This window comes from Heterodontus francisci, chromosome 14, assembly GCF_036365525.1.
Source record: "Heterodontus francisci isolate sHetFra1 chromosome 14, sHetFra1.hap1, whole genome shotgun sequence".
NCBI classification, from domain to species: Eukaryota; Metazoa; Chordata; class Chondrichthyes; order Heterodontiformes; family Heterodontidae; genus Heterodontus; species Heterodontus francisci.
The window spans coordinates 82,327,285-82,350,930 of NC_090384.1; the positions used below are offsets into that span (position 1 = coordinate 82,327,285).

The 23,646-nt window shown below is 40.3% G+C and overlaps 1 protein-coding gene across 1 annotated transcript in view; it reads right to left on the reverse strand.

The window, feature by feature from the left end:
* Positions 1–23,646, reverse strand: part of lgr4 (leucine-rich repeat containing G protein-coupled receptor 4) — a 183,217-nt gene that overhangs the window by 36,245 nt on the left and 123,326 nt on the right. Inside the window, exons 5-7 of the mRNA XM_068046475.1 lie at positions 5,801–6,016; positions 3,435–3,506; positions 704–772 (exon numbers count right to left, since the gene is read on the reverse strand). Coding sequence (XP_067902576.1) covers positions 704–772; positions 3,435–3,506; positions 5,801–6,016 — 357 coding nt within the window. The remainder of the gene's footprint in view (positions 1–703; positions 773–3,434; positions 3,507–5,800; positions 6,017–23,646) is intronic.

A 23,646-nucleotide genomic window follows, 5' to 3' on the forward strand; every position in this document is an offset into this window, starting at 1 on the left:
CTCTTCTTCCTCTTGACAAGCGCTTCAACTTCTTTAGTAAACCACGGCTCCCTCGCTCGACAACTTCCTCCCTGCCTCACAGGTACATACTTATCAAGGACACACAGTAGCTGCTCCTTGAATAAGCTCCACATTAAGGAGACTGATCCAACCATGAGGGTAGACAAGTAACTCTTGAGACATCTTGTGTTTTTATTTAATAAAGTGTATATAATTGAAAAAAGATTTATGCTCTCCTCCTCCACCTATAAACCTTAAGTAAATCAACTAGCAGTAGCATTAAGATCAGGCACTATTACATTTTTGTTCCTTAGCATTTCATGCTAAAATGTAATGGGTCACAGCAGCTTTAACTATTCCTGATCCAAGGTTTCTTTCTGTCAGAGAAACCTTTGGGCAGTTACAAAATATTTGAAAGACTGGGACTAAATAAATTGCTGTCTATGCACCACAGTTCATTCATTCAGCTTTGGCTGAGTTTCGCACAGTTTCCCCAGAAGTCACGTGAGTAAGATAGAATGGGGTCTTTAATCAAGTTTCATAATAAGTACAGTAATCAGGGTTCCAGAAACCATGCTTAACTTATTGTCATCTCGTAATTTCCCAAGCATTGAAACAAGTGTCAATGAAAACCAATGAATAGTTTCCATTCTATTTTGATCAGTTTCAAGCACTAAAAATAAATACAGCATTTTTAACTCACAGCTCTTTCAGATTCCGAAGGGACTTGATCGCTTCAGGAAACTCCATCAGGTTATTGTAGTTCAAGTCCCTAATGATTAAAGACATAAACAAAAACATCAGGTAAAAATTCTTATCATTGCAAGCTTTGTGAACAATGAGTAGCAGAAAATAAAACATGCATAAATTTTCACCAAGGTGAAGTTAGTATCAGAGTTCAAATGCCAAACAAATTCAATTGCTAATAATAACTTGTGCATCATGTAACAGTGTACAATAGATTTACAGAATACAGACAATCCATGTTCTGTCACAATTACAGTCAATCCACAACTTGGTTCTCAATTAAAAATGGACACAATTGAAGCCAACTGATTGATACTTTCAAAAGATCTTACAAAAAAAAACAGAAAACCAGAGAATGTCATTGAGAACATGAAAAAAAAAATCAGACAAACAAAACTGCTTCTCAGAAAATTAAGTTCAAAGTACAAATGTATTTAAAAATGCAACTGAAGTGAAAATAAATCTCAACTGGAAATACAATGTTATGAATTTAAAATTTAAAACTAATTTTTGAAGATAACATGCCACAATTGCACAGGAGGTGGATCCTGCCAATTTCCTACACACTACTGTAAGATCTAAATCATTAAAAACCAACAAGTTAATATCACAAACCACCAAGCAAAAGAGAAATGGTTTCAGCAAATGTTCAAATATACCGGGAGTTGGATTGCACAGACAATTCATCTGCAGTTAATGAAATATACGAATTAGGACAAGTAGGCCATTAGGCCCCTCAAGCCTGCTCCGCCATTCAATAAGATGATGGCTGATCTGTTTGTCTTGAATTCCACACTCCCATCTACTCCCAATAACCTTTGATTCCCTTGCTCAACAAGAATCTATCCACCTCCACCTTAAAAATATTCAATGACCCCGCCTCCACCACCTTCTGAGGCAGGGAGTTCCAAAGTTGCACAACCTTCAGAGAAAACATTTCTCCTCATCTCTGTCCTAAAAAGGCAACCTCTAATTTTAAAACAGTGCCCTCTAGCTCTGGACTCACTCAAGAGGAAACATCCTTTCCACATCCACCTTGTCAAAACCATTCAGGATTTTATGTACTTCAATCAAGTCTCCCCTCACTCTTCTAAACTCCAGTGAAAACAAGCCCGGTCTGTCCAACCTTTCCTCATAAGACAACCTGCTCATTCCAGGTATCAATCTAGTAAACCTCCTCTGAACCGCCTCCAACGCATTTACATCCTTCCTTAAATTAGGAGACCAAAACTGCACAAAATATTCGAGATGTCGTCTCACCAATGCCCTGTATAACTGAAGCACAACATCCTTACTTTTATTTTCAATTCGTCTTGTAATAAAGGATAGCATTCCATTATCCTCCTTTATTACTTGCAGTACCTGTATACTGACCTTTTGTGACTCATGCACTGGAACACCTAGATCCCTCTGCAGCTTGGAATTCTGCAGTCGTTCTCCATTTAAGTAATACTCTGCTTTTATATTCTTCCTGCCAAAGTGAACAACTTTACATTTTCCCAAATTATACTCCATCTGCCAGATTTTTGCCCACTCACTCAATCTATCTATATCGGTCTGCAACCTCCTTATGTCCTCTTCACAACATACCTTCCAACCTATCTTTGTGTCATCTGCAAATTTAGCTACTATGCCATCATCCCCTCATCTAAGTCATTGATATAAATTATAAAAAGTTGAGGCCCCAGCACAGACTCCTACGGGACTTCCCTCATCACATCCTGCCAATCAGAAAAGGGCCCATTTATGCATACACTCTGTTTTCTGCTAGCCAGCCAATCTTCTATCCTTGTTAATATGTTACCCGCACCACCATGAGCTCCTACTTTGCGCAATAACCTTTTATTTAGCATCTTGTCAAATGCCTTCTGGAAATCCAAGTACAGTATGTCAACAAGCTCCCCTTTATCCACAGTGCATGTTCCTCCTTCAAAAGAACTCCAATAAATTGGTTAAACATGATTTCCTTTTCACTAAACCATGCTGACTATTCTCAATTACCTTGAGTTTTTCTAAGTGCCCAGCTATAGCCTCCTTAATGATCGATTCTGACACCTTCCCCATGACAGACGTCAAGCTAACTGGCCCATAGTTATCGGTTTTCTGCCTCCCCCCCGCCCCCCCCTTCTTGAATAGAGGGGTTATATTTGCTACTTTCCAGTCTGATGGAACCTTTCCAGAATCTAATGAATTTTGAAAAATTAACACCAACGCATCAACTACCTCATTAGCTACCTCTTTTAAGACCCTAGGATGAAGCCCATTGGGACCCGGGAACTTGTCAGCCCTCCGCTCCATCAGTTTGCTCAGTACTGCTTCCCTGGTGATTGTAATTTCACCATATTCCTCTCTTTGTTCCACCTCCTGATTTATAGCTATTGTCGGAATGTTTCTTGAATCCTCTACAGTGAAGACGGAAGCAAAATATTTGTTCATTTTACCCGCCATTTCCTTATTATCTATTAACTCCCCGTTCTCACACTCTAGAGGATCAACACTCACTTTACTTACTCTTTTCCTTTTTAAATACCTGTCGAAACTCTTGCCATCCATTTTTACACCTCTAGCTAGCTTCCTCTCATACTCTATTTCCTTCTCCTGATTAACCTTTTAGTCATTCTCTGCCATTCTTTAGACTTATGCTTCACTGCTCGGTCAGAAGTCCAAAAGAAAAAATAAGTACTTACAGTGTCTCCAGATTGTCAAGCCCATCAAAGCAATGGATATCTATTGTGTCAATTTTATTATTGTGAAGATGCCTAAGGGAAAATGAATGGGGAAGAAAGCAGAAAGGTCAGTATCAAAAGGCAAAAAGTATCTGTACACTGCAGCCATTCTTAATACATTAACCACATCTCACATCCCAAAAAAACTTCTCAAAGTGCTCACATGTACAAAAGTTACTTTGATGTACAATGACTTGTGAAGTCAGTAAAAGTTGCAGCTGTTTTGAAAAAAAGCAAGATTTCACAAACAGCAATCAGATACATGATCAGTTAATGTTTTTATTTGTGGTGTTGGCTAGGAAAATTGCTGACCAGGGCACAAGGAGAACTCCCTACTCTTTGAATAGTTCCATGCAACTTTTAACACCCACCTGAACCAGAGGAATAGGAAGACCACATCAGGAGGACTGGACCTCCAACAGTTATTAACATAATGGAGTAACTAAACCATGCCAATGCTTAGTGCAGTTGGTTGTATATAAGTACAGAACTATAAAAACCCAGTGAAATATTTTGCTAATTAAGTATTCATCAGATGCAAGTTTGATCTAGGATCAAACTCATTTTAAAACTCTTCTATTCAAGTGATGTAAAGCTGCACAACAGAACTGGGTAGCCATAATGAAGCATGTATATTCCAATTGCAAAATTCAAACAGGCAAGGTCACAAAGATAGAAGACTGGCCTGCACAGAACTGCAAACATAAGTGCTGATGAAGCAGGCTGTTCAGCTCTTCCTTCCATAGAAAGCTACAGTTTCCTATGCACAGCATCCAACTCCAGTTTGAGTCATTCCTAAAGTTACCCTCTACTGGCATATCTGGAAAAGCATGCCATATATTGATCACTCTGAGTGAAGAAGTGCTTCCTAACACCAGTAATGAACTTGGGAACATTCCTTTCCCCAGTTTATACTCACGACCTCTTAACCTGCATTCATGGTTTGAAATGTGTTCTAATTTTACCTTTTCTATTTCTCTATTTTATACATCTCCAAGGTGCACTCCCATTCACCTCTTAATACCATAAGTGAGTGCATTTTTAAAAAGTACTTAGTCCAATATCTACAGACTTCAGTCTTGTTGAAAAGTTAAAGTTAAAGGCAAGACTGTTAGAGATGTGCAACACTTGGTACAGAATACCATTCGTAAAGGCTCAACTCTTATTCACTTAAGTGTTTACATATAATTAAAAAATAAACTGCATTAACCTTCCACCAGTTTCCTAAGGGCAAAAATCTGTATTTGCAAAGAATTTTAATAGCTTTTAGTTACCGCCATGTGGCATAAGCACGCACAGCAGGGAAAACATATGTGCACTGCCAAGTAACCAGTTTTAGAAGTGATGCTTGTTCTTTAAGGGCCCCTGCACTGTGCAGCATTTCTCAGCTGAGTTTTGAAATGAGGATCTCCATCCAGAATGCTTATACAGTCCAAGCTAGCCATTTGAAACTTCTAGCTTTAGAACAGCATCAGTAGAATCCTGAGTGCAGCTCCTCATTTCAAGCCCCTTCAGTTGGGAAATTACGCACATGGGAAACAGCTCTTAAATAGAAAAAAAAACTTCTAAACTTCTGGTTACTTGGCACTGCACATATTTATTCCTTGGTGTGCATGCTATGCCACACCACATGGCGGTACATAAAAGCTATTAAAACTCTTTGATGTAAACAAGTACAGGATTACACCCTCAGGGGACTTGTGGAAGGTTAATCCAGAGATTTGAGTTGCTCATTTGCAAAAAAAAAATCTCCAAGTTCGGGAGCTTATTACACTAGGAACTGCATGCACACACTCACATCCTGCTGCTCCATGACATAATGAGCCTGAGCACCACCAAAACCTAGGAAACTTTAAATTATTTAAAAAGATGCATTGTACAAAATAAGATAAATCAATGAGGGAGTACAAAGCTATGACACAATGTCAAGATAAATGTTATTTTAGTGCATTATCTGAATGCAGTGTGTATGGTTTATGATGTCACCTAATTGCATTACAACCTTTAACTACTTCTCATCTATTGATGTATTTGCAAAAATGTGAATTATAGATCATTCCGCATGTGATACTTTATATCAGTTTTATCCAACAAACTGGAATATAATAGTGATTCTGCACAAAATATGTAGAGACTGGATTAAAATAAGTCATAGCACCATAAATATTCTAATGATTCCACTTCTGCTGCTTGAAATAACATATTTAAATCTTCCACCAGCCCACTGATTTGCTATTTGAAAACTGGTGCATTTACACACCCACTTTCTCATAAAATTATATAAATGCAACATACAGAAAGCTTCCATATTTAAACAACCTACTTACAGTACAACTAGACTGGAGAGATTTGCAAAGGCAAACTTGGGTATGTGTGTAATTTTGTTCAACGCTAGTGTTAGGGCTTGAAGTGAAGATAGTTTGCTCAGCTGATAGATAGGAACTTCAGTTAGGCTGTTATCATCGAGCCAAAGGTGCCGCAGTTGAACCAAACCCTCAAAGCTGTCTTCAGGGACTGATGTGATGTGGTTTGCATCCAAGCGCCTAAGGATTAAAACATAAAACTGTCAGAAAACATGCTCAGCCTTGTTACTTGCACTTGCCGTAATGTCCAATCACCCCCTTATGGTGTCAGAAGACAGTAACATTAAAGGGATACCGTCTCCATGAAAATCTTTCAATTTCATGAGAAAAGACTGGGATAGTTAGACTTCGTTTCCACTGTGGTTAACATTACAAGCTTTATAATGAATTTCAGCACAAGTTACATCATTACGTTTATAAATAAATGAGGAAAGTTTTATAAAACAACTTTTCATTGGTGGCATCTATAACATTTTCATCAGGCTCCCAATTGCACTGTGGAATCCCAATTTCATGATATCAATGAATTCTCCGCCTCTACATGGCAGGACAGTCGGACTTCACAAGAACCCCTCCTATAAATTGGCAACATGCACCTGTGCGGTGGGTTAGGGTTGCATTCCCCTTTTTAACTTTTAACCCATGACCCACTCCCATCTGGCATGGGGGTAGGGAGGGTTAACGGAGGCCATTGCCTCTAATTAACTCAGAATCAATAGTACGGGAACTCTTTCAATTGCCCAAAAGTGATTTTCAGTCCAACCTGTGACTTAAGCTCATTATTAAAAAAGACACAACAGCATACTGCCAACAGAAACTGCTGTCTTTCACACAAAATTTTAATGCAATTGACTCATCTGAATGGACTTAATGAGCTTTAAATATCTTGTGCTACTCCCTACAAAGCACATTACTAATCTGGAAAACAAGCAGGGATAGGTTAATATACTGAAACATAACACTGTTATCTAAAGACTGCTTGAGATTCTACATTGAATGTTAGGACACAGTGACAGATTTATTCACCATCCATTCCCTTTAATTTTCTCTGTTTCAAGCAACTGTTTAATTTTCTTCTACAAATATCTATGGGATCTGATTTAACAAATTCTAACCACCCTTTGTACAAAGATACTTTTTCTAACCTCCAATTCTGCATGATTATATCTTCAATTGGTATCCTAGTTATCCAACTGGATTACTGTTAATAGTTTGCATGTTCAGTTTACTTCTTAAAAAACGATTTAAATTGGATAATCAGACAAGAAAAAAAATACACAAAAGGGATCTGTGGACATGCATTCCAAGGTCCCTCTGTTCCTTTATCCTTCTCAGCATTCTATAAATCATTTATTGTGTTAATACTTATTCAATAAGTAACTACACTGCACAGACCAGATCTAGGGGTTGTCATCATCACTGGATTAAAATTCTGGAACTCCTTATCCAACAGCACTGTGGGCATATCTTCACCACCTGGACCGCAGTGGTTCAAGATGGCAGCTCACCACCACCACCTTCTCAAGGGCAGTTAGGGATGGGCAATAAATGCTGGCCTTGCCAGTGCTGCCCACATCCTATGAACGATTAAAAAAAAAAAGGCCATGAAAATAGTGGGGTGGCAGGGCATAAGCTGAGAGAACGAAGTCAGCAAGGGTTCCACTCCTATTTGTTGCTGGAAGTGCCAAGTATGTAACTATCAGTAGTGGACCTATCCTGAGTGGCATGAAACAGGGCTGTGTTCTCGCACCCACACTTTTTGGGATTTTCTTCTTCCTGCTGCTTTCACATGCGTTCAGGTCCTCTGAAGAAGGAATTTTCCTCCACACAAGATCAGGGGGCAGGTTGTTCAACCTTGCCCGTCTAAGAGCGAAGTCCAAAGTACGGAAAGTCCTCATCAGGGAACTCCCCTTTGCTGACGATGCTGCTTTAACATCTCACACTGAAGAGTGCCTGCAGAGTCTCATCGACAGGTTTGCGGCTGCCTGCAATGAATTTGGCCTAACCATCAGCCTCAAGAAAACGAACATCATGGGGCAGGACGTCAGAAATGCTCCATCCATCAATATTGGCGACCACGCTCTAGAAGTGGTTCAAGAGTTCACCTACCTAGGCTCAACTATCACCAGTAACCTGTCTCTAGATGCAGAAATCAACAAGCGCATGGGAAAGGCTTCCACTGCTATGTCCAGACTGGCCAAGAGAGTGTGGGAAAATGGTGCACTGACACGGAACACAAAAGTCCGAGTGTATCAGGCCTGTGTCCTCAGTACCTTGCTCTATGGCAGCGAGGCCTGGACAACGTATGTCAGCCAAGAGCGACGTCTCAATTCATTCCATCTTCGCTGCCTCCGGAGAATACTTGGCATCAGGTGGCAGGACCGTATCTCCAACACAGAAGTCCTCGAGGCGGCCAACATCCCCAGCTTGTACACACTACTGAGTCAGCGGCGCTTGAGATGGCTTGGCCATGTGAGCCGCATGGAAGATGGCAGGATCCCCAAAGACACATTGTACAGCGAACTCGCCACTGGTATCAGACCCACCGGCCGTCCACGTCTCCGCTTTAAAGACGTCTGCAAACGTGACATGAAATCCTGTGACATTGATCACAAGTCGTGGGAGTCAGTTGCCAGCATTCGCCAGAGCTGGCGGGCAGCCATAAAGACAAGGCTAAAATGTGGCGAGTCGAAGAGATTTAGTAGTTGGCAGGAAAAACGACAGAGGCGCAAGGGGAGAGCCAACTGTGCAACAGCCCCGACAAACAAATTTCTCTGCAGCACCTGTGGAAGAGCCTGTCACTCTAGAATTGGCCTTTATAGCCACTCCAGGCGCTGCTTCACAAACCACTGACCACCTCCAGGCGCTTATCCATTGTCTCTCGAGATAAGGAGGCCCAAAAGAAAAAGAAAAGAACAGGGTTATGGTCTGCTGTTCTACCCCTACTATTGAGTACTCTGCCAATGTCCATAGTGAATAATGACCACTCAGGTTAAAAGGTACCAGATTCTGTGGAACTATACCCAGCAGGGCATCAAAGCTTTGAGGGATGAAGGGCAGAAGAGAAGTGAAAATTAAAAACTGCAAAAGAAAGTCAGGATAAAAACACCAATGCTTTTGCAGATTTTAAAAAAACACCTTACTCGGCACAATGGAAAATCTATCCAACACAAAGTAATTGCCCAGACCCTCACAAACAAAATCATAGCATGCTACAAACCAAATCTGAACAATAGAAATCAAATGAAGTGTTTGATAACACAGCCCTGCCGAATGATGGCTGAAAGTTACCTGTCTACCTTGTTGACTGAATTCCTTCCACCGCCCTGAAGATCAAAGGCATCGTTTCCATTGCCTGAAATGGATCTGGCAACGAAGTGCTAACAAATACTCATGTCTTGCCTCTGCAAACATTTCGCACAGGCACGCAACTTTAGGAAACTAAAATGATTGGATGGGGTGCAGGAGTGGAGGGAGGGAACCTCCATTTGATAACTATAAAAGATGTATGATTAAGCTGGCCTCCACTAACATAAAAGGAAGGGCCCCCCCCTCAGACAATTTACTCGGCAGTACACATCAGCAGCAGCTCAGTGGGTAGCAGTCTTGCCTCCGAGTCAAATGGCTGTGAATTCAAGTTGCATTCCAGACACTTGAGCACAAAAATCTAGGTTGACACTCCAATACAGTACTGAAGGAGAACTGCACTGTTGGAGGTGCTGCCTTTCAGATGAGATTTAAACCGAAGCCCCATCTGCGCTCTCAGGTGGGCATAAAAGTTCCTATGGCACTATTTCGAAGGACAGCAGGGCAGTCACCCCCAGTGTCCTGGTCCATATTTGTCCCTCAATAAACATCACTAAAAAAAATCTTATCACATTACCACTTGTGGGAGCTTGCCTGCCCCCAACAGATGGATGTAAAAAATCCCATGGTGCTATTTCCTCTGGTATTCTGCCAATATTTAGCCCTCAACCACAGTCACTAAAACAGATTGTCTGGTCACAGCATTGTTCTTTATGGGATCTTGCTGTGTGCAATTTTGTTGCTGCGTTTCCTATATTATGACAATTACTGCACTTCAAAAAGTACTTTCTTGGCTGTAAAGTGCTTTGGGACATGCTGAGGTTGTGAAAGGCACAATATAAAGAAAGCTTAACAGAAATGTTTTAACTGAAAAAACTATCTAGTGCTGTTTTGTCACCCATGTTAGCCTTGGAAAAGAAGAAATACAGCTCATTACCTTGCATTTATTTCTCAGCAGATGGGTGGTGTTATTTTGATTTCCCACTGAAAATAATCCCAAATGACAAGGGCAAACTTGTCATTATTTAGAATGGGACATTGCGCCAAGAGCACTTTACTTGGAAGTGTATTCACAATGATGATGATGAAATTAACTTGTGGTTTTAAAAAGAATTACAGATAATACCAGTGGGTTAATTACATTATCTCAACCTTCAAGTAGCAAAGGGCTTTTAGCAACTGTGGAAGTGTACCTCACCTTGAAAGGATTAAGGGTAATTGGATAAAATTACATGCCCGGGGTGGGGGGGGGTTAGGGGGGCAGTGCAAGGATATTTATCAAATTTTTCCTTTTCAGTCCATAATCCACCTGCAACCTACCTTACATTGCTCATAAGGACTTCCATTTATATTGCATCTTTCAGAACCTCAGGACCTTCCAAAGTGCTTTACAACAAATTAAGTACTTTTGAAGAGTCGTTACTGTTGTAATGCTCAGGCACTGATTGCCCTGACCTTTTTAAACTACCATCACCATCTTCTTCAAAAGCCCCATCTTCAACCACTTTGTTCTTGCAAACTATCGCCTCCATCTCCAAGCTCCCTTTCCTCTCTAAAGCTCTTGAATATGCTATTATATACCAGTCGCATGCCCATCTTTCCTGCAACTTTTCAATCCCTTCAATCAGGTTTCAGCTCCGTCTCAAGCTCAGAAACAATCCAGATCAACGCTATGAACGTCCCCTGTGACTATAACCAAGATGCATTATTTCTCCTTACCCTCTTGGTATCCTCTGATGCAGTCAACCACACCAGGGACCAACACATTCCAACTGCTTAATTAATGAGACTGCCCTCACTTGGCCCAATCTTACCTACATGATCATAGTCTGAGCATCTCAACCAATGGCTTCTCTTTTCACATTTGTATGGTCACCTTGAGGTTACCCCATAAACCCATCCTTGGTGCCCTCCTCTTCCTCATCTACTGCCCTGTGGTGATAGCATCCACATATACTTTCACATAACTAGCTTTAAAGTTCCATCACAATACTGAACACCAAGAGTATACGGTGCACATTGAGGTTGCTGAAGGCTGAAAACTGATGTTCAAAGAGCATATGAAGAAGCTATAAAAGATCAACTCTAGGAACTGTATACCCAGAAACTGTCCAACCTAAAATGGAAGCTGACCCAAAAACACTCTGAGCAACTAGTCGTGCCCTGTGTCACTCGACTGCAGAGCCGTGCATACAAAATTGATACTGAAATCAATCAATCCTGTCAAGACCTCCACAAGGCTGCCATACTGCCTTTTGGGGATTGCACCGCCAGTGAGACACAGTGCCTTCAGGAAACAGGAGAGAAAGAAACAGATGTCTAAGCCTAGACACCCATTATGTTGATATAGTCCATCATCCAAGTGGCTGAAGTCCAGAAAGAACTTTTCCACTGAAAACCTTTTACCCCAAAATAGCACTATGGAATGCCCCACAGTAACAAAATAGCAGGAAATGCCGATGATCTGGGAGAACAACTCCCTCCAGACACTGAACAAAACACTTGTGCATTCTAAATCGAAGGAGAACTGGAGTGGTAAATACTAGTGACAATATGACCAAGAGGAAGCTGAGAAACAACCCCAGATGTGAAATTGCGAATGTGGAGAGCAGAGGCTAGGGGTCGGCAACCTTTTTTTACCTGAGGAGCCTTTACTAAAAAAATTGCCTAAAATAAAAAAAAAATTGGGAGCTGCATGATGATAATTCGGCCTTTCTAAACCGAATGCATAATTTGCATACATAAATAAAATACATGAATTCAATTTATTAATAGAAAAAATCAATCACATTTTGACTTATTTTTTGCATTTTTTTTTTCTGTGTCTCTCCAGTATATGCATGTTCAGGTTTTATATGTTAATCTGTATGAATTATGTATAAGCATGTGCGAAAAGAAAATATAAAAATGGTGAACCATATTAATTTCACGGAAAAACAACAGATTCCCGCTTGCAATACAAAAATAAGGAATTTACATATAAATGCTTGTCTTTCATAACAGATATTGTGATAAATAGATGCATAGAATTAAGACAACTTTTTCAGCTATTGATTCTCGTGATAAAAATAGCTTCTAATTGCACATTCAAAATACATTACTGTCTCATATAAAGTTGGCATCCTTCCATCAAAGATAATGTACATGTAGCAAACAATCCATTTAGATGGGGTGTCTTCTCTTGGTGCACCTTTGCTAATGGCTGTGAAGGCCAATCCTGGAGAGACACATTCTGCCACAAGTGCCACACATGAAGCTGCCAAGTGACACTGTGAGTTGTTGTTTTTGACGTTGTGCCTGTTGCCAACCTGCTGCAGCAACTGGTTGTCGTGGAAGTGCACACCAGTACACAGGATACGTCGCCTTTCCTTCTTTCGCTAGCTACGACAGTCAACTTTTAGGGCCGTCACGTCATGCAAGCAAGCATCCTTGAAGTGGAGCTTAGGGCGCTCCACTGGTCGTCTGGCCCTGACTACCTCACCATACAGAAGGTCCATGGACATGTGGCCGTCTTTCATTCTGTGATGTGTCCGATCCACCGAAGCTGCCTCTGTTTGATTAGCGCCAACACACTTGGGAAGTTCTGCCTTTGTGAGGACTGCCACATTTGTGATTTTGTCCTGCCAGGATATACCTAGAATGCGCCAGAGACAACGATGGAATAATGGCCGTAACCATACAACCTGTTCCTCGAACCAAAGGCATTATCTCTAACTATGGTGCAACTATACCGCTCTAACAGGTTTATTTGGAGCACAATATTTTTCATTAAACTAATCATTTGAAACTGCAAAGTTTAGCATAGTGAGTAGCCTTTATCCCTACAATAAAACCACAACTCTTAATTTTCTTGACTTAATTGTTTTAAGCTTTTTTCATGATAATGCAATCCAACGGGAAAGGGTTGGGAGTTGTATCTGCTGACCCGACCTCAATACTACCTGACGCAGCACCCTTGTTAATATTCTGTACACCCGAGTAACTATTTGAGATAAATGACAACACCAGATCCAACAGTGACGGGCTATGATGATGACACCATATCTTCTCCATAACAAAGACTGCTGACTTTCACCTCTATAGCATCACATACCTCCGCCACCTAAATCTTCATCCATGCATTTGTCACCTCCAGATTATTCCAATATGCTGATAGTCTTCCATCCTTCAAAATTTCAGTTTATCCAAAACTATGTTGCACATATCTTAGCCCTCAACAAGTTTCACTCACCCATCAATCCTGTTCTCACTGTTCTACATTGGCTCAATCCACCAACCCCATAAATTTAAAAATTCTAACCCATGTGTTTAATTTACCTCCTTGATCTTTCCCCATCCATCCCTACTTTGCAACATCCTCCAGTGCTACAACAAACTCAACTCACTCAAACTCTCTGTGCATCTTCCTCTCCCCGTATCCCTCTGTTGGCAGCATGCCATCAGCTGGAATTCCCTCCTTCCCTGTATACTTCCTACTCCTCTTTTAAGACCTACTTCTTTGGCCAAGCTTTTGGTCACCCTATCTAATAACTCACTTGGTTCAGTATTCTTTTCTCCCTCCTTACCCCTCTGTGCAGCACTTTGGGATGTTCCGCTAGTCACTACATGGAGGAGTACTGATCCATCAGCTGAGGGTGGTGATAATCAGCAGAAGGTTTTCTTGTCCCCATGTTTGACCTGAGCTATGAGATTTCGTTGGGTTCAGAGTCAAGGTTGAGAATTCCCTGGGCCAGTCCCACATGACTGCATACCACTGTGCCCCCACCTCTGGTGAATCTGTCCTGTTGGAGATGGTGACTGGGAGTCTTAAACCTTTCCTGATAGGTATGATCCTATGACTGTGTCAGGCAGGTTTTGTTCTTATTCTTTGTAGCAGTTTGATAGAATGGAGTGACTTTCAGGTCACTTCAGTTCTGATGAAAGGTCACAGACCTGAAGTGTTAATTTTGTTTCTCTCTCCACAGATGCTGCCAGACCTGCTGAGTATTTCCAGCACTTTGTTTTTATTTCAGATTTCCAGCATGGAGTTTGCAAATTCTCCCTGTGACCAAGTGGTTTTCCGCCTTGTGCTCCGGTTTCCTCCCACAGACAAAGACTTGCAGGTTGATAGGTAAATTGGCCATTGTAAATTGCCCCTAGTGTAGTTAGGTGGTAGGAGAATGGTGCAGATGTGGTAGGGAATATAGGGTTAATGTAGGATTAGTATAAATGGGTGGTTGATGGTCGGCACAGACTCGGTGGGCCGAAGGGCCTGTTTCAGTGCTGTATCTCCAAATAAATAAAATAAATAAATAAAAATAAAAAAAGATAAGCTGCTGTTGGTGCAACTGAAGGTATGGCCAGACAATACACAAATTTAATGCAGAGATATTTCACATCTGTCCAAAAAATATAACCCAGCCTTGCTTCCCATCACTATTTTTCTTATAAGGCTTGACCAAAAGTATACATAAATCCAACTTTTTCTCAGTCTGCGACATTTGCCAGGATGAGTTACCTTTTGGCATCTGTTTGTAATGCTGAATCCCATGGGGATATACGCACTGTTTTTGGTCATTTCAGGGAACTTTTCCCTATTCCTAGGAGTCTTCTGAAGAGCAGCTTGCTTATAATTATTCTATAATCCAAATTTCTCTAAATGGTCTGCATACTGGTTATAGCAATAATGCACCAGCAAAAAATTGGAATCTTGGCACTTCACAGAACCAAGGAAAATGTATACTAAGCCACAGAATTAAACACTAGGAGGAATGAGCAAAAGCTTGGCATAAGGTGGATTCTAAGAATGGTCATAAAGGGCTACCTTGAGCTATACAACTAAACTGGATTAGACAAAAGCAAAATACCGCAAAGGCTGGAAATCTGAAATAAAAACAGAAAATACTGGAAATACTCAGCAGTTCAGGTAGGTAGTATCTATGGAGAGAAAAACAGAGTTAATGTTTCAGGTCAATTATCTTTAACCAGACCTGGATTATAGTAAGGGCTTATGTTCCCTTTCTGTGACATCTCCATCAAAAACAACTTCTTTGTTCTAAATTGATGTGATGACGTCAATCTTTTAAAGGAGATGTGCTGTCATCTGGGTAATGCAACACAAAAACATATTTACAGAATTCAAGTGAAGTGTAGCCAGGAAACTAAGAATTTAAGATTCAGAGTGTGTTCAAAACAAGCAATAAGGGTCTGAGCTTGGAAACTGCAGAGATCTCAGTGCACTTGTTCAGGTAAGGAAAAGGTCCAAATAAACAGCTCTCTCTGATTTGTAAGATTTCAGCAGCCCAAGTTGCTTGCCACTCAGTTAAATCCAAATCTAATCTGTAGAATGTACTGAAACTTCACTAAAGCTGCACAGGATGTAATTTCTCTTGCAGTTACTGCTGACTGAAATACAGATTCAGGAATCCACCACCAGAAGTATACCTTTGGTCAGGTTTTTATAGATGACTTACAAAAGGGGTAAGTGATGGTAGCAGGTTTCGAGACCAAGCAATTATTTTCCACACATTGGATGATGGGATTATAACTCAAGCGGTAGTTTATTAAACCTTAAAAATTGATTCCTTATTGCCATTCAAGATGTGCTATTCCTGCTGTGCCATGTCACCATGAGCAAACACTGGTTGTCTTTTCTACTAGCTAACAACTACTGCAAGAAAATACATTAGGCAGCCAACATAAACTATCACTTTTCTGCTGCCTACCCATACCTGAAACTGATATTAACTATTAAAGTCACCATAAGGAAGCATCAAACCATGTGATATTTTGTGCAAATAAACCAAGTTTTACCACTCATCTCTTCCCAATAGGAACAGATCACAAAAGACTATTTACCATAGATTCATAGTTTCATACCACAATAGTTTTAGTAAGTTGTGCCACCAGTAGTTACAATACCTGCTGCACCTCACTGTAAGTTGCACAGTGAGACTGGATGCAAACACAAGGCTCAGGTGCCCAAGCAGATAATTTTAACTTTACAAATTAAAAGTTACAAGTGGCAGGAGGGACACTTCTCATAACATTGAAATGTTACCACACCAACTTTTAATATTACCCAGGCTGTCTCATGGGACCACTCAGATACTTTTAAACACACATCTTGTACCTGGGTGGGAGCATTACTACAGGCTCCCGTGTGACACTATCTACTAGAGGCTCTCACAAATATCCTAGTTTCAGTGTGCGGAGAGGCACAAGTTAAGCTACTTTCATGTCATTAAAAGTGGTAAAGGCAGTATACTTGCCTATATCAGAATTATACAGCTGTGATCAATTAAAATCTTTGCCACTTTCTTGCAGTAATTACATTAGATCTTTGCAAGTGTACGTTTAGAGTGCATCAATATTTTAGCCCTACCATCTTTGTAGTAACACATCTTTCTCCAAGCAGCAAATCTATGCAACAGCTACCTTGTGCCTTTCTATACACCAAATTCAATCCAAAACTAGGTTCCTGCAAACTTATGCTCCTTTTGGTTCTGTCTGCCATTGTAGCACTTTGTATAATTTATGCAGTCAACTGGTTTATACTGGTATATCTGACAGGAGTGTTATACTGACAACACTGATAGATAATATCCATGCAGATTCAGAAAGCATTCTGACAACTTCATATATGTGGCTAAATTTACAGTTCTAAGTCCGTTACATGTCATAGATGGAGAGGGGGGAAAAGGAGAGGGAACAGAAAGCATGAGGTGGTGGTGAGAAAGTGCTCAATTTTTACTACATTAGCTCTTTACAAATTATATGATGAAGCATGGCCAAGGATAAGTTTGAAATCATAGAATCTCCTTGTTAGGACTCCTGAAACCGCTTTTGTAACTGTATTCAACAGGAACTTAAAGAGAAAAAAAATTGCTATCTTAGGAATAAGTTCCCAACTTCAAGTAAAGTAGTTCTAGCAGACTGGGACTTAAGCTTAACAGTAGGGCCATAGGTCCCCAAACATTGAAATGATAGCTGATGTCAGGGAACAGACATACCATGCTGACCACATTTATAAACACACCCAAAACACCCTAACCACCCATGAACTCATACATAACAATTAAAAATGATTACTTCATACTCTGCTGTTACAAGCATGCAGAATCAGAAGAAAGCTGATCAGTTCAAAACAGACCATTCTAATTTTCACCACTATCACTAGGAACACTTACGTGACTCCTACAAGTTTTGCCATCAATACAAATTGAAATTTGGACGTTGAGTAACATTTGCTGTAGAAGGCCTACCTCTGTACAACAAATCATCCTTTGGAATCAAAAAAGTGTTTTTCATTCTTTAAAACAACTGACATGCTTTGCAAATGATGAATTAGATTGGATAACATATTGGCAGTTAGCAAGTGTCATGATCCTGTCTTTTTTCTTTCCAGGAAATATGCGGTGTGTCTTTAAGACAGCAAAGGATCAGTACTGCTTTAAGAACAAGCAAGCCTTAGGAGTTACCGAGAAGGAACATTTTGGTTGCCGTTGGATACAACCATACAGAAATGGAACCAACCAGTTTCAGAAGGTGCATCCTGGTTGCCTTGGATACAACCACTCAGAGACTGAGGATCGATATACAATGTTGCGATTAAATTTTAAACTGGCTTTTTATCTGAGACACACTGTTCTAACATACAGACAGCTGGGCCAGCATGAACTGAACATAGATCTCGGTTAATTTAAACTGAAGGACGAATTTAAACTCTGAATATTTTTTAACCCTAAAAATTCTAAAGCCAGATTGATTCTATTGAAAGTGGTTCCGAGTTGTTGATCTGCTGTGGCCATCACTGGAAGAAAGAGAAGTTTGAAGCTTACGATGTCGGACTGTTTTCCTTTCCTCATTGGACCTTGGAAGATTGCAAGTGGACTTTAATAAGAGGATTGTTCTTCAGGAAGTGTAAATCTGCAAGGACACTAATTTTTCTATTTTAAATGTTGTTTTTCTCTTAGTAGTGTTTAAGAATTTAGTTTTTTTCCAATAAACTGTTAACTTGTTGATCTAAAGACACCTGGTTTGGTTCGCCTCATTCGGGGGTTAATAGATGATTCAATTCGGCTGTGGCTTTCTTTCATTTGGAAAGTTTAAAGTGATATGTGATATCTGTGGAGTGTTGGGACTGAATTGACAGTGCGTTGCTCCCACTGCAATCAGAATCATATTTTGTTTGGGGGCTTTGTCTTGAGCAGTCATGTCGTAACATATTAATTGGGGGCTCGCTCGCGACTGAATCATATTTTAATTAAGTTGCTCGCATCTGGGATCAGAATCAGACTAATTGAAGGGCTCGCATTTGGAATCATTAATTACTTGTCTCTGGGATAACATGTTTAAATTGGGGTCTTGCATCTGGCATCATATTTAATTTCTCTGAATTGGAAACTCGATTGTTGGGATCTAAATCTCACGCCAATTATAAAGAAAATAAAACAACCAGGTCTCTTGCATAATAAGGTACAGTCTATACCATTGTAATGGCATTAGTGATTGCAGCAGAGTTTTTGGGAAAGCAGAACGTTTCCCCGAGTGACTTGATAACTTTAACTAAGAATAAATTAAAAGAATTGGCAGCAAAATTGGGGTTGGAATTGAAATTAGGTGGCAAAAAAGCAGAGATAATTGACATAACAGCTGAACATCTGGAATTAGTAGATGATGATGATGAGCGGGAATACGAGGAACAAGAAGGTAGCAGGTCCAAGAGTGATGCAGTGGTATTGGCTAGGATTCTGTTAGAAACAAAAAAAACTTGAGGCAGAAAAAGAATTAAGAAAACTTGAATTGGAAAAAGAGAGAGGGAAAAAGAAAAAGCAATAGCAATAAGAAAACTTGAACTTCAGACAGAAAGTGAAAGAGAAGAGAGGGAATTTAAGTTATAAGAGATGGAACTAAGACAAAGGGGCAGTCTTAAAACCAGGGAAAATTCAGGTCAGGAAGAATCTGAATTTAGCCCAAGATCCAGCCAAAAGTTGTTTAAGTTTATACAGGCTCTTCGTAAGTTCGAGAAAAGGGACATAGAGGCATTTTTCATATCTTTTGAAAAAAAAAAGCCAAACAGTTGAAATGATCCAAAGAAAATTGGACACTCTTATGCAGGGCAGGTTGGTAGGCAGAGCTCACGAAGTTTTAGCCATGCTTTCTGAAGAGGTTTCTGCAGATTATGAGATGGCAAAAAAGGCTATTCTCGTTGTTTATGAGTTAGTCCCTGAAGCTTACCGTCAGAAGTTTAGGAACTTACGGAGATTGGCTGGGCAGACATATTCAGAATTTGAGAGGGCGAAGCATATTATTTTTGACCACTGGATACAGGCATTTAAGATGGAAACCACATGAGAACCTTTGAGAATAGATTCTCTTAGACGAATTTAAAAACTCCATTCCTTCAGTAGCGAGAACTCATATAGATAACCTGAAAGTTCTGAAAGCTAGGCAAGCAAAGGAAATTGCTGATGATTTCGACCTTGTGAATAAGCCAACCTATTTTGTCCATCACCCCCATAAACCCGAGAAGGATAGAAATTGGGAGAGTGAAAGGAAGGCAAGTAGCCGGGGACAAGAAGGAACAGCTGGGAATGCCCCAGGATCACCTCCTCAGGTCAGAAAGGAAGGTGCTGAGGGTAGAAATGAGGTTCGCAAGCCAAAGTGTTATCATTGCCACAAAACGGGTCATCTGCGTTCAGAGTGCTGGAAATTGCGAGGTAAAAATCATAGGACTTGTTGGGGTACGCAAAGCTAGTGCAGAGGAAAAGACTCTGACTGAAGTATAGCAGACCAAGCTATAGCTTTAACGACAGCTGTGAAACCAGATACTATAACTAAAAGGAGTACAGAGGTTAAGAATAAAATACCTGTTATAATGAATTTCTGTCAAAGGGGAGAGTAACTCCATATCCTGTAAGTGAGGCAGGAAAACCTATCATTGTACTCAGGGATACAGGAGCAACCCAAACAGTCTTGCTGGGAAAGATATAAGGTTTCCACCAGACAGCGCCATGAATGCTAAAGTTTTAGCTAATGGAATTGGCGGGGAGTATATACCCGTACCTTTATATAAAGTACGCCTAGAGAGCAACTTAATATCTGGGATAGTAACTGCAGGAGTTGTCCACAGTTTGCCAGTAAAGGGAATTGATTTACTCCTAGGAAATGATTTGACTGGATCAAATGTATCAGTTTCTCCAATAATTACAGAGGAACAGAGTGAAATTAAGGAAACAGAACAATTACAGGAACAAGTTCTGGGAATATTTCATGCATGTGTAGTTACCCAAGCAATGGCTAAACAGGATCCATTATCTGAGGTAAAAGGAGCACCATGAGTAGATAGTCAAGTATCTGAAACCTTATTTGGGGATTTAGATAATCCAAATGAGATATTTAACAGAACATCGATCATTGCAGCACAGCAAGCTGATCCAGAAATATACTGAATAGCACAGATGGCTCTGTCAGAAGCTGAGGTGAAAGGAGTTCCAGAAGGCCATTATATGGCAAGCGGGGTTTTGAGGAGGAAATGGAGACCGTCTCATCGGCCTGCAGACGAAGACTGGACAGTTGATGAACAGATAGTGGTATCACCTAGATATCGACAAGGATTATTAAGGTTAGCAAACGATATTCCTTTTGCAGGGAATTTAGAAGACCAAATCACTCATAAGCCAACATTATTACTGGCCAGGTCTTACAAAGGATGAGAGACAATTTTGTAGGACATGCTCGACCTGTCAAATGGTGGGAAAACCACAACCTACCATAAAACCAGGGAATTAAGTATTAGTGTTACCATCACAGGGAGAACCATTAAAAGCATGGTTCAGTGGCCCATATAGAGTGATCAAAAGAGTGGGTATTGATTGACACCCCTGATCGCCGGAAGAACCACCAGCTGTCACATCAATATGCTAAAGCAGTATTACCGCAGAGAGGAGGATAAGCCAGTACAGGTACGTCAGGTAATCGGGACTATTGAGAAGAAAAAGGATAGTGAGGATGCGGCAGAAACAGGCTGAGGAAATTCTCAGATTGAACTTCCAACTATCAGATTAGTAAATACAGAATGGCTAGGAAGATGAGACAAAAGGTTTTTACACTTAGAAGCAAAAGAACGTGAAGACCTAACCAGGCTTTGTACAACATTTCAAAAGGTTTGTAGGGATAAGCCGGGATGCACAACCTTAGCCACACATGACGTAGATATAGGGGGAACCATTCCTTTAAAACAACATCCTTGCCGCTTAGGTCCAGACAGATAGGAAGTGGAAGCAGAGGTACAATGCATGCTGAGGGGCAACTTAGTTGAACCTAGTCTGGACAGCTGGAATTCACAGGTGGTCTTGATGCCTAAACCTGGTGGGTCGACTCAAACTTGCATAGACTCTAGAAGGTAACTGCTATAAAGAAGGCAGCCAGTCTCCTACCCAAATTCTCATTTAAAGGACTGTATGGACAGAGTGGACAACACCATGTGTCTTAAAGAGACAAATGCATTGTAGGGATCCTGTCAAATTCCTTTGATACCCCAAGATGAGAAAAAAGTCAGCTTTTGTTGCACCAGACAGGGTTTTCCAGTATCAAGTGATGCCATACAGGTTAAAGGGTACTCGAGAAACTTCTCAGAGAACAGCGAACCCAGTAGTGGTCAGTGCTCCTCGCTGTGCAGTTCACCTGGCTGAGGTGATGGACAATAGGGACACTTGGAAGGAAAACACGAAACAACTGGAAGACTATGTTTAGAAATTTGAAATGGGCTAATTGGGACAAGCTTTGATAAGATTTACAGCCGAAAACGTTCTGGTGGAACTTGTTGCTGTAGTCTTAGCATTTTAGAAAATTGTTTATCTGTATAAACGGAAAAAAATTTGGTGGTTTTTATCAATTTGCATTTTTTACATTGTAATGAAATGTATTTCGGGAATGGCATTTCATTCCGCCAGGGGCAGAGGTGTCATGATCCTGTCTTTTTTTTTCCAGGAAATATGTGGTGTCTTTAAGACAGCAAACATTCAGTACTGTCTTTTTTTCCCCCCAGGAAATATGCGATGTGTCTTTAAGACAGCAAAGGATCAGTACTGCTTTAAGAACAAGCAAGCCTCCGGAGTTACGAGAAGGTGCATTTTGGTTGCCATTGGATACAACCACTCAGAGACTGAGGATTGATAATACAATGTTGCGATTAACTTTTAAACTGGCTTTTTAACTGAGACACACTGTTCTAGCAGACAGACAGCTGGGCCAGAATGAAGTGAATAGAGATCTCGGTTAATTTAAACTGAAGGAAGAATTTAAACTTTGACTATTCTTTTACCCTAAAAATTCTAAAGCCAGATTGATTCTACTGAAAGTGGTTGTGAGTTGTTGATCTGCCGTGGTCATCGCTGGAAGAGAGAGAAGTTAGAAGCTTATGATGTCGGACTGTTTTCCTTGCCTCATCAGACCCTGGAAGATTGCAGGTGGACTTTAATCAGAGGATTGTTCTTTGGGAAGTGTAAATCTGCAAGGTCACTAATTTTTCTATTTTAAATGTTTTTATCTTAGTAGTATTTAAGAATTTATTTTTTTCTGATAAACAGTTAATTTGTTGATCTAAAGACACTTGGTTTGGTTCGCCGCATTCGGTGATTAATAGAGGGTTCAATTCGGCTGCGGTTTTCTTTAATTTGGAAAGTTTAAAGTGATATGTTAGGCGATCTGTGGAGTGACGGGACTGAATTGACAGTGCGTTTCTCCGACTGCAATCACAATCATATATTTTGATTGGGGGCTTTGTCTTGAGCGGTCATGTCGTAACACAAGTGATAGCTAGCATTAAGTAATGTTAGTTAAGTTTGAGAACAAACTAACTTGTCGTGCTCAACTTCTTCCCTCCCTAGATTGCTAGAATTATGCACTTTACCCATGTGGTTAAATGGTCTACCATCACTTGTGCTGCAAATTAGAAATTCTTTTTATTATGGATAGAGGTCCAGTGAGACCAAAACAGAAATTGCAGTAAATTATACTGATGACCTTTGCAATAACTGATCTGAAAAAATCTTCCCTCAATTCACCTGGATTCATGGATTAATTTAGAAAGGGGCAGTGAATACAGTGTTCAGCTGCACAGCATAATCTGGGTGACCCAGATCAGGCATTTTTAAAAATACATAATTAGTGGATGTAGCACTTATGGCACTTTATATCTTTAAAAAAAACCAACTTATATTTATATAATTACCTTTCCCAACCTCAGGCTGCCTAAAGTGCTTTACAGACACTTTTAAAGCTTAGTCACAACAGTAATGCTGGAAACGCAACAGTCAATTTGCATGCAGCAAGGTTCCATAAACATCAATGAGATGACCATATAATCTGTTTTAGTGACATTGGTTGAGAACTAAATATTGGCCAGGGCACTAGGGAGAACAGTGCCAGGGGATCTTTTATCTGAGGGGGGAGACACCTCATCCAAAAGACAGCACAGTACTCTCCCACTACTGCACTGAGGTGTCAGCTTAGATTACGTG